The sequence below is a fragment of the Hyperolius riggenbachi genome, chromosome 5 (assembly GCF_040937935.1).
Source record: "Hyperolius riggenbachi isolate aHypRig1 chromosome 5, aHypRig1.pri, whole genome shotgun sequence".
Lineage (NCBI taxonomy): Eukaryota > Metazoa > Chordata > Amphibia > Anura > Hyperoliidae > Hyperolius > Hyperolius riggenbachi.
The window spans coordinates 408444147-408456264 of record NC_090650.1 but is presented as its reverse complement, the minus strand read 5'-3'; the positions used below and the strand labels follow the sequence as shown (position 1 = coordinate 408456264).

Genomic DNA, 12118 nt, shown 5'->3' with positions numbered 1-12118 from the left:
TAATCACCCACTGATCACCTGTTAATCACCACCTGTCACTGCCACCCATCAGATTAGACCTAATTACCCACCCACGACCTAAGATCGCCCGTAGACCCGCCCTCAGATCACCTCCCAAGTGCAATGTTTACATCTGTTCTCCCCTCTAATCACCCACTGATCACGCATCAATCACCTCCTGTCACCCCCTATCACACCTACCCATCAGATCAGGCACTAATCTGCCCCCTGCGGGCTTCTGATCACCCGGCCAAACCCTCACCCGCCCCACCGCAGTGACAGAATTTTAATAAAATTTTCTATGAACTCACCATACTACTAACGGAATACCTTGGGGTGTCTTCTTTCTAAAATGGGGTCACTTGTGGGGTTCCTATATTGTCCTGGCATTTTAGGGGCCCTAAACGGTGAGGAGTAGTCTAGAAACCAAATGCCTCAAAATGACCTGTGAAATCCTAAAGGTACTCATAGGACGTTGGGCCTCTTAGCGCACCTAGGCTGCAAAAAAGTGTCACACGTGGTATCGCCGTACTCTGGAGAAGTAGTATAATGTGTTTTGGGGTGTATTTTTACAAATACCCATGCTGGGTGGGAGAAATATCTCTGTAAATGACAATTTTTTTTATTTTTTTTACACACAATTGTCTATTTACAGAGATATTTCTCTCACCCAGCATGGGTATGTGTAAAAATACACCCCAGAACACATTATACTACTTCTCCTGAGTGCTAACTTGTGACAAAAAAAATTAAATCTGCCACGGACTCACCATGCCCCTCTCTGAATACTTTGGGGTGTCTACTTTCCAAAATCGGGTCATTTGTGGGGTGTGTTTACTGTCCTGGCATTTTGGGGGTGCTAAATTGTAAGCACCCCTGTAAAGCCTAAAGGTGCTCATAGGACTTTGGGCCCCTTAGCGCACCTAGGTTGCAAAAAGGGGTCACACATGTGGTTTCGCCGTACTCTAGAAAAATAGTATGTGTTTTGGGGTGTATTTTTACTCATACCCGTGCTGGGTGGGAGGAATATCTCTGTAAATTGGATTTTTATTGTTTTTTTTTACACACAATTGTCCATTTACAGAGAGATTTCTCCCACCCAGGCTCTTTAGGAAGCAAGGTAATGGCATATTTTTCAAGATCACAGCAAACACAAAGGGGGTGGAGGTGCCCAATAATTGTGAATTATTATTCTTTGATGTGTGTGTGTGTGTGTGTGTGTGTGTGTGTGTGTGTGTGTGTGTGTGTGTGTGTGTGTGTGTGTGTGTGTGTGTGTGTGTGTGTGTGTAGATATAGATATAATATTTACTTTGATTATATTTCAGTGTTCTCCCCAGGCTCTTTAAGTTAGCTGGGCGCTCCACCCGGTTAGTTTTGGTGAGCACCCAGATGTCATCTGCTCACCTCCTTCTCTGCTGTTCTAAGTGGAGAAGAGCCAGCCCTGCATTCTGTCATCTCGCCCCACACGGCTGGAAAAAAATTCTGTGGCGAACACTATTTTGTTCACTACTTACATCGCCACTAATCAATCAATACTACACCATTGGGCTCCTGATCTCCCATTATCTGTAGGTGACCGGGGTTAGCTAAACCACCACCTTGCTCCAAATTGCACCAGCTATCTTGCATAATATTGTAATATCCAGTTTACTGTGCTGTTGTCGTAAAGATATAGTCTATCAGCTAAGTTTTTGTACAGACAATCACTGCTATGAGTGAGCCTTATCTCCTGCTGTCAGAGATAAAATCTTCATCTCTGGTTGGACTGAAGAGCTCACATTGCATGCTGAGGCTCCTAGGAGAAAGTAAACCTATTAAAGCAGGCCATACACTGGCTCGATTCACGGCCGTTTCGACAGCAGATCCGATCCTGGGATCGAATCTGCTGCCAATCGCTTGCGCTAAACGCACCCGCCGATCCGATTCCCTCCTGAAATCGGATCGGTCCGTCGATCGCGCCGTGCGGGAAATTACCCTCGATCGCCCGGCGGTAGGAGCGCGTCGCTTGCGGCGTACGATTCAGGCCCGATCCGAGCATGTATACATTACCTGAAGCTGGCTCCGGGGTCCTCTTCTCCTCGCTGCACCGCATTTCCGCATGTCCCAGTGTACGCTTATACTTCCTGTGTCACTCCGGTGGCCAGGAAGTTGAAATAGAGGGCGCTCTATTTGAACTTCCTGGTCACGGAGTAACACAGGAAGTGCCGGGATGGAGCAAGAACAGCGGTGCAGTGCGGAGAAGACGCCCGGGAGCCAGCCTCAGGTAATGTATACGGGGGGGGGGGACAGGCGGCAGGAGCAGCTGAACAGATTGTGATCGGTTTCAGGCTGAAATCGATTCACAATCTGTTTGCAGTAAAGGCAGCCATACGATCCCTATCTGATCAGATTCGATCAGATAGGGATCTGTCAGCTGGTCGATCTAATGGCACATCGACCAGTGTATGGCCACCTTAAGGCATTTTGGAAAGTATTTGACATTACAACTTGTAAAAGTGTGGCTTATCTACTGAAGCAGAGGAGAGCTTTTTACTGTAGTTCCACTTCTAAGTTTTATTTATATATTTTTCTGGATTTCTAAACTGTTGATACATGCTTAAAATGGGTTTTATAATGGTCCTTTATTTTTAAAATGAATGTGAATGTCTTCTCTTTGCAGGTTGTTCCTTGGTGGCTGAACTAGGCCGAGAAGATGTTTTATGCACACTTTGTCCTGAGCAAGAGAGGGCCGCTAGCCAAAATCTGGCTGGCGGCCCACTGGGATAAGAAGCTAACCAAAGCCCACGTGTTTGAGTGTAACCTGGAGAGCAGTGTGGAGAGCATTATTTCACCCAAGGTACAAAGCCGCCCAGACTTTTGTGGCATGGAACCTCTGAGAGTTTCTGGAAGTCTGTAACTGGTGGTTGTTCTTTTTCCTAGGTGAAAATGGCTCTGCGTACATCTGGGCATCTTCTTCTGGGCGTCGTCAGAATCTACCACAGGAAGGCAAAATACCTTCTGGCCGACTGTAATGAAGCCTTCATCAAAATAAAGATGGCCTTTCGGCCTGGTGAGTAGATACACTTCTGTCTGCCTTATCACACAGCCATTCGCCATCAAGGAGGAAAGTACATAGATTTTTGCTGAGATGCTGTAGCTTGTCGCCTCAGCGAAATGACCACTGCGTGGTTTATCTCCGGGTGCCCTGTTCCTGCAAAATGTCATTTTGTGTTATCTTGACGCCACAGAAAACAGTCTGGCTCCGAACGCCGTTTGTAGGCGATAAGATCCGTCCACTCGCTGATCCTTTCAAACATTTAGATTTCAATTTGTGCAGAGATTGCATCTTTTGTGGCTGATATATAATTTAAGGTCGCATATAATCTGTTTTCTGATGAGGGACTGGACATGTGCCCAAGGCTGCACTTCCATCCGCTGGGTTTCCAGATACACCACTCTCGTAATGACAGGCCGGCCAGAGCTTTGACCGGTGTTTAATGTCGGATTTTAAAATGATTAATACCGTATACTAAAGCCAACAAGTTGCTAAAAGTTATTTCGTGGACAGCATGTTCCCTGCAAAACCCTTCTATTTAATTTTAAAGAGAGTCTGAAGCCATTTAATTTACCTCTTCTTATTGCCCAGTTATCTTAAAGAGAATCTGTATTGTTAAAATCACACAAAAGTAAACATACCAGTGCGTTAGGGGACATCTCCTATTACCCTCTGTCACAATTTTGCCGCTCCCCGCCGCATTAAAAGTGGTTAAAAACAGTTTTAAAAAGTTTGTTTATAAACAAACAAAATGGCCACCAAAACAGGAAGTAGGTTGATGTACAGCATGTCCACACATAGAAAATACATCCATACACAAGCAGGCTGTATACAGCCTTACTTCTGAATCTCAAGAGATCATTTGTGTGTTTCTTTCCCCCCTGAGGGGGGAGTGCATAGCAGAACCACAACACTGAAGAACTTGGCAGCCTTCCAGACACAGGCTGACAAGTCTGACAGGGGAAAGATACATTGATTTATCATTCATTGATTGAGACAGTGATAGTATAAAGTGCTGCAGTAAGCCAGAACACATTAGAATAGCTTTTGGAACTTGTAGGATGATAAAAAACAGGATGCAATTTTTGTTACGGAGTCTCTTTAAGTATGGCAGCACGGTGGCGTAGTGGTTAGCTCTCTCGCCTTGCAGCGCTGGGTCCCTGGTTCGAATCCCATCCAGGGCACTATCTGCAAAGAGTTTGTATGTTCTCTCCGTGTCTGCGTGGGTTTCCTCCGGGCACTCCGGTTTCCTCCCACATTCCAAAAACATATGGATAAGTTAATTGGCTCCCCCTAAAATTGGCCCTAGACTACAGTACTTACACTACATAATATAGACATATTGCAATGGTAGGGATTAGATTGTGAGCTCCTTTGAGGGACTGTTAGTGACAAGATGTATATATACACTGTACAGCGCTGCGTAATATGTCGGCGCTATATAAATACTAAATAATAATAATAATTAAGATCAAAGCTGATTCACTGCATCCCCAGAACAAGGTATTTATCTCCTCTCCCCCCCCCCCCCCCCCCCCAAAAAAAAAAAAATCCCAGAAACCAAACTCTGCCACTTGGCAAGTCGTAGATTTTGTTGCCCAGGGGAGGCAGAGCTGTGTGCTTTAGCTCTGCCTCCTATCCAGCCAATCTCCGCCTCTTCCCACCCCTCTCGGTTAAAGAAGACTGAGAGGGGCGGGGAGAGGTGGAGATCGGTGAAGATTGACTGAAGCAGAGGCAGAGCTACTGCACACAGCTGTCTCTTCCAGGAGACAAAATTCTGTGATCGCACAGGTGCACAGCATTATTTGTGTGCTTGGTACTGTACATACACGTCTATCTTATCATGTCACGTCGCTTTGTGTATCCTTTAACATCTTGCCGACTGCTCCACGCCAATTGGCGTGAGCAGTGCGGCAGCCCCAGGACCGCTAAACGCTAAGTGGCGTGAACGGCTGATAATGGGCTTTTCAGGAGAGCGGGCGCATCTCCGCTCTGATGACTGAGCTCCGCTCCGCCTCCAGTCTCAGAGACTGTTAGACGGCTAATACCTATGTACAGCGTTGCGATCTAAGGCTTTGTGGCACGGCTGTCCTCTGGGGGACACAGGAGCAATCCGCTGTGCTGGGCAAACGAAGGGAGGGAGGGGATTTAAAATAATAAAAAAAAAATAGCAAAATTTAATTATTTTTTTTTTACAAAAAATAAACACACCTGAGGCGATCTGATCCCACCAACAGAGAGCTCTGTTGGGTGGGGAGAAAAGGGGATGTGGAGGAATCACTTATGTACTCCTTAAAGAGAACCTGAGGTGGTTTCTAAGATAGCCGCACAAACAGGCTGTATCTGCCTATACAGCCCAGCCTTTGTTGCTATGTAATGTCCCCCCAGGCCCCCCTTCGCTCTATGCCCCCATAAATCACAGCCGCGCTGTCGACACGCAGCAGGCTGTGTTTACCTATGTAGTGTCACTCTCGCCGCCCCCCCCCCCCCCCCCCCCCGCATAGCTCCGGTCCCCGCCCGCGTCCCTTCCCTCCAATCAGCGGGGAGAGAAGGGACGTGGGCGGGGACCGGAGCTATGCAGGAGGTGGGGGGAGAGGCTAGTGACAATGCATAGGTAAACACAGCCAGCTGCGGGTCGCCAGCGCGGCTGTGAGTTATGGGGGGACAGCAGAGCACGGTGGGGTGCCTGGGGGGACACTACATAGCAACAGAGGCTGGGCTGTATAGGCAGACCCAGCCTCTGTGTGCAGATATCATTCTTAGAAACCACCTCGGTTCTCTTTTAAGTAGTCAATGGGAAAACCACTGTATTTTGAGACACAAAAATTGTGACATGTCAAGCAGAGTTTGGAGTAAACCCTAGGTGAAGCGTAAAAAAAAGGCAGATGCTTGTCCTCCAGAGGCTTTCATGTCCTCCTTGCCCCTACCGCCTCTGCCTGGGACCCTCTGAAAGCTCGCAGTCCATGAGCCACTAGTGCACAAGCTGCTCTGGCTTTTTGTGCAGACACGGCCATACTCGCGGGAATGCAGCTATGGTAACATATCCGAGAAGCTCTTGTCTGATTATGTTCCAGGGGTCCATGCGTGGCAATGGTGGGGGCGAAGAGGACACAACAAGCCTAGACTATCCAGGGGCTTCCCTTTACCTAGGTAGGCAACTGCTTTTGCTTCCAGGTTTCACCTCTGGGTCCCTATCCAATTGCAGTTTGATAGGCTATTGAGTCCTACACTGCACAACATTCAGCAGAAATGTATTGAGCAGCTATCAATCTGACAGCCACATTTGATGAGTGATCAAGTTGGCATAAAATGTATCCGCATAATTATTATTTATAATTCCAGGTACCCTTTAAAGCAGTAGTATTAGCCATTCTATGGAAAAAAACACATAAGTAGATAAATAATTGATCTACTTACATAAAGCATGTATTGCACTGTCCATGTTTTGATTTCAGTGAATTTTATATAGTAAATGACGAGAATTCTGTTAGTGGTGGGGGCCATGTCTTTTGCCCACAGTTTAGGCTACATCCTGATGTCATTTCTGCCCTTTACTTTTTCTTTTTTCCTCCAATCGCTGAGTCACCCCAGCCTTGCTTATAAACACAAGTGAGCAGAGGATCATGTTTCAGCTGGGCAGGGAAATGGAAGAGGAGGAATATATTATAAAAAAAAAAACAGCATGCAATTCTTTGGCACTATTAAAGGGCCAGTGCTCCTAAAGTATGTGATAACTCCAAATCATAACAGCAGAAAAACTTTTGAATACAGGATTAGCATCTTTATCAGTTAATACACTCAGACCAGTTGCTGTTGAAATTTGATTTTTTATGGTGACAATCCCGCTTCAGGAACATTGTTGGCTAATAAAAAATTCTGCCTCTCTGTACGTTCTCCTGATAACTTTGTGCTGTGATTTCACCTTGCAGGGGTTGTGGATTTGCCAGAGGAGAACCGAGAAGCAGCTTATAATGCCATCACTCTGCCTGAAGAGTTCCATGATTTCGACCAACCACTGCCAGATCTAGAGTAAGTTACAGTTGGTTGCACTGGCGTTCAACTGACACACACTGCAGTTTCTTCTGAACATGGTCTATAAGACTGGCCTACCTTTGTATTCAGTTCATTCTTTCACAGCCATCGCTCCATTCTAAACATTTAACATTGAGTGGAAAATAAAATCCAACTACGGTAGTTATCCTTTTCTCTGAACACACTAGTGCTGAGGGGTTTATGCCACAATAAATACGCTATTGTGTCAGAAGGATATTAAGTGGCTTGTCTTCTAGGCATGTTTAGAGCGATTTTCTAAACATACCTAGCGTTTTTTTGCAGCGTTTTTGTGTAGCAGATTTTATATTTTGTTACAGAAGCTGTTCAGTTACAGCTTTACTGTAACAAACACTTGGAAAATCACTTTGATCTAGCGCTTTTCAGAGATATTTTCTACTTTCCTATACTTTGAGGCAAAAACACCTCAGAAATCTGCAAGAATGCTGCAGGACCCGAGTTTGCGTTTGGGGGAAAAAACGGACAGCTGTGGTGTGCAACAGCCCATTCACATTCATTAGCCAAGCGGTTCAGAACGCTCTTGGTGTGCACCAGACCATAGTCTGTGTGGGACTTGAGTGAGTGATTCGGAGGCTGCCATATTTATTTCCTTTTAAACAATACTGGTTGCCTGGCTGTCCTGCTCAACTTTCTGGTCAGTCTTGTTTGAACTGCACGCCTGAAAACAAGCATGCAGCCAATCTTGTCGGATTTTTGTTCAAGTTCTATGGCTAAAACTATTACAGACAGAGGTTTAGCAGGGACAGCCAGGCGACTGGTATTGGGAGTAAATGTCACCCTCCATACCCCTCTCACTTCAGGTTCCCTTTCAGTTTACGTGTCCGGGTTTTTTTTTTTTTTTCAGCAGCTGTGCAAACTGGAGTTTTGTGTCAGAAGGCATAATACAGGTGGTGTCTGCAACACTTTTCAGACAAATGCAATATTTAATTAAAGAAATTACATTTGATGAGCTGTAAAGGTGCTCATAGGCCTAAAGATTATGGGCAGATTTGACAGACAAATTTATCTCTTAATCGAATCTGATTAGAGATAAATTTGTCTCTTGTTAATACTGCCCATGCACTACAGGCAGATTCCTGTCCCAGCATGAAATCTTCAGGGAATAGCCTGAGCCCGCTGCCCCCGCACCGCCTCTGAAATCCCCCCCATTGTATAAATGTGCCCCTATGTACATTTATACGTTACCTGTCCTGTTGCAGCCTCCGTGTGGTGTCCCGTAACTTCCGGGCGGTATTCCGTACGCACTACTGACGCATAGCGGCAGACGCTTAAGTTACGGGACACCGCACGGAGGCAGCAACAGGACAGGTAACGTATAAATGCACACGAGGAGGCACATTTGTACATTGCGACGGGGATTTCATTGTCTCGGAAAAATAACCGCCGCAAACCCAACCAACCAACTTCGGCCCGACATCTTGCAGCATACACGATAAAGCGACAAAATTCTGTCCCTAAATGGTCGCTTTGTCGGTCGGGCATCAGCAGTTGGCTGATAATGGTTAAGGGCTCTGCCTCTGACACAGGAGACCAGGGTTCGAATCTCGGCTCTGCCTGTTCAGTAAGCCAGCACTAATTCAGTAGGAGACCTTTGGCAAGTCTCCCTTACACTGCTACTGCCAATAGAGCGCGCCCTAGTGGCTGCTGCTGTGCTCTGGCGCTTTGAGTCCGCAAGGAGAAAAGCGCAATATAAATGTTATTTGTCTTGTCTTGTCACTTGCTAACGATTTTCATCCAATTCGATTACAATCGAATTGGATGGTCGATCGGCCGCCAAGTTACCTGATGTATGTCCACCATAAGATTTCAGCATGGCCACATTGAAAGCTTGGGGGTCTCATTTCAGTGGCTACAGAAACTCCTCAGTGGTTTAGCTGTATTTCCTCTTCAACTGGACATTTTCTGCCATCCACAGTTTTGTGTTTGAGAATCATAACATACAGCACCTGACCACGGCGTATCTTTCCTCTTCTAGTGACATTGATGTAGCCCAGCAGTTCAGCTTGAACCAGAGCAGAGTGGAGGAGATCACAATGAGGGAAGAGGTTGGAAATATAAACATCTTGCAGGATAATGACTTTGGTGAGTACTTTCCTCTATTTCATGCAAGTCGGGTCAGATATCCAGTCTTACTTGTGATGTTCTGAATGTCTTTCTAAACTTCTCATCTCCTTTACATGTTATTAGTTGGAGTCGAGCAGTTTGTTCTGTTGACCTTGTTGGTCTGTTTTATCACATTAAAAGACCCCTGTTTGCCCTCACAGGTGATTTTGGCATGGATGACCGGGAAATGATGCGAGAAGGAAGTGCTTTTGAGGATGACATGTTGGTCAGTACCAGCGCCTCCAATCTCTTACTGGAGCCAGAGCAGAATGCCAGCCAGCTGAACGAGAAGAGCAACCATCTGGAGTTTGAAGACCAGTACAAGGATGATAACTTCGGGGAGGGAAATGATGGAGGAATTCTGGGTAAGAGACACATCCTGTGCTGCTTGGAGATTTAGTTTGTCAATCAAAAGATGGATGATGAATTTCCTCAATCCACGTCCACTGACAAGCTTTTCTCCTAAGGATTTTCCATTGTAGTCTTTTTTATCGGTAAACCCAGCCTTATTTTTAGCTGGTGAACACCTGGATTATTTAAAGGCACGTACACGCGCCGTACTTTTGCAAACGATGGGTCCATCAGACCCTCCCGTGGGGTGGTCGTTCTGCCGACAGTTGCACGTGAGTACAAGCTGTCGGCAGACTGATAAGACTGTCAAAATCTGATCCGGGAGGATAAAGGAGGCGGTGAGGGAACGATCAGGCCGAGGGGCTGGAGGAAGCCCAAGGTATTTATGAATTTTTTTCTTTGGCTTCATCTCCGGTACACTTTAGAGATACACTGAAGCAAAAAAATATGATGTAATGATTTGTATGTGTAGTACAGCTAAGAAATAAAACATTAGGAGCAGAGACATGTCTAATGTTGTTTCCAGTACAGGAAGAGTTAAGAAACTCCAATTGCTATCTATGCAAATTGCCATTGAGCTCCATGACTTTCAAAGTTACAGAGAGCTCGGTTTATCTCAACTGTCTGTCGAAGTATTTTCTTTTTTTCTGCAGAGAACAGTTCAGGGCAGGTCAAAAGTTCACTGGCCTGCACTGTAAAATCATTTAGAATGCTGAGTAGTGTTTAAAGGGATACTGTAGGGGGGTCGGGGAGGGGGGGGGGAATGAGTTGAAGTTACCCGGGGCTTCTAATGGTCCCCCACAAACTTCCTGTGCCCGCGCAGCCACTCACCGATGCTCCGGCCCCGCCTCTGGTTCACTTCTGGAATTTCAGACTTTAAAGTCTGAAAACCACTGCGCCTGCGTTGCCGTGTCCTTGCTTCCCCTGATGTCACCAGGAGCGCAGGCACAGACCATACCTGGCCTGTGCAGTACGCTCCTGGTGCCATCAGCGGGAGTTAGGACACGGCAATGCAGGCGCAGTGGTTTTCAGACTTTAAAGTCTGAAATTCCAGAAGTGAACCGGAGGCGGGGCCAGAGCATCGGTGAGTGGCTGCGCGGGCACAGGAAGTTTGTGGGGGACCATTAGAAGCCCCGGGTAACTTCAACTAATTTTCCCCTGACCCCCTACAGTGTCCCTTTAAACTGCAAATATTAGAGAATGAGCCAATGTTATTTAAAAAAACAACAACTATATAACTGAAAATAAAAATGAGAATATTTTCTTTGCTACTAATGTTCTAGTAATTATCCGTACTACACAACCAATTCCTTATATCATATTTTTTTCGTTTCAGTGTCTCTTTAAGCACAGCAGAGCCCACAAACTGCCTAGGCAGTTGGCTTTCACCACTGAGTACTGCCAGGGATTTGTGCTGGTTGGTTGAGACTGCTGGTTCAGTTCTAGATAACCGGGACTCTAGTGTAGTAGTTTTCATGTAGTTTAAAGAAAAAAAAAAAAAAGCTCATTGCTATTTGACCTGTATGACAAAGGACAGAGTTTGCTTCTTCTCCTGTTGTGGAGGACCGCAAGGAAAGCCCATTACTGGTAAGAATTATGAACCTTTTTGGGGGTCAGATCCGTTTTTTTTGTTTGTTTGTTTGTTTGTTTTTTTAAATAAAAAAAATAAAAAAAAACAGTGAGTGATGCACTAAATCATTAGTATTGGCCTTAGCAGCATGATCACTCTGGATGCTGGAGGCCAAAATGTGGAAATTTCTACGGGATGGTACCAGCAATAGCTGCCTTTTGGATGAGTGAGTGCCAATCACACCATAACGTGGCACTGTGTACTGTTACACTTTAAATCTACATATTTTACATGTGTACATGATCTTTCTATGCTTTTGTTTTGCAGATGATAAACTTATAAGCGGGGATGGAGGAGGCATCTTTGATGACCCACCCACTCTCCCAGAAGAAGGCGTGGCCATGCCCGAACAGCCTCCACATGATGATGATTTGGATGATGACGATAATGTATCATGTGAGTACTTTCCTTGTAAGTAGACACATCACATCGTTCCTTATTGGCCTTCATTTGGTGGGTAATACTCATCATTTTTTTATTCATCTCTTATTTGCTTGTCCTAAACGCCAGACGTGGTCTGGCTCATTAAGGTGTGATGTGCTTTTATTTTCGCAGTGGGTGGAGCTGACAGCCCAGATTCCGTAGACCCTGTGGAGCCTATGCCCACCATGACTGACCAGACTACCTTAGTTCCAAACGAAGAGGAAGCTTTTGCTCTGGAGCCTATCGATATCACAGGTGAGAAATTTTAACTGAATTTTTATCTGCAGCGTGGCATTGGGTAACAGTTCTTCTACCTTTACTGACTCGAGCGTTTCTCTAGTCAGTTAAGTCAGCATTGCTTGTCTTGTGGTAAAGTTGGATCCAATGGAGTCCTATTACTAGGAATACCTATGCTGAGGAGAGGCTCTAGATAACATGGAGCATTCCTGGTCCTCTGTCCCATGATTTCAGCCATCTCCTGTTAAAGTAACGAGACCAGCTGTGTC

The 12118-nt window shown here is 45.6% G+C and overlaps 1 protein-coding gene across 2 annotated transcripts in view; it reads left to right on the top strand.

The window, feature by feature from the left end:
* The window catches only part of RAD21 (RAD21 cohesin complex component), a 47690-nt gene that overhangs the window by 20225 nt on the left and 15347 nt on the right, over positions 1-12118 (top strand). Inside the window, exons 2-8 of one of the 2 annotated variants that reach the window (XM_068237948.1) lie at positions 2660-2836; positions 2920-3049; positions 6964-7063; positions 9081-9187; positions 9370-9573; positions 11457-11585; positions 11745-11867. In XM_068237948.1, the coding sequence (XP_068094049.1) occupies positions 2693-2836; positions 2920-3049; positions 6964-7063; positions 9081-9187; positions 9370-9573; positions 11457-11585; positions 11745-11867 (937 nt within the window). In that variant the 5' untranslated portion in view covers positions 2660-2692. Of the gene's footprint in view, positions 1-2659; positions 2837-2919; positions 3050-6963; positions 7064-9080; positions 9188-9369; positions 9574-11456; positions 11601-11744; positions 11868-12118 lie in introns of both variants that reach the window. The other variant, XM_068237947.1, reaches the window with a different exon arrangement.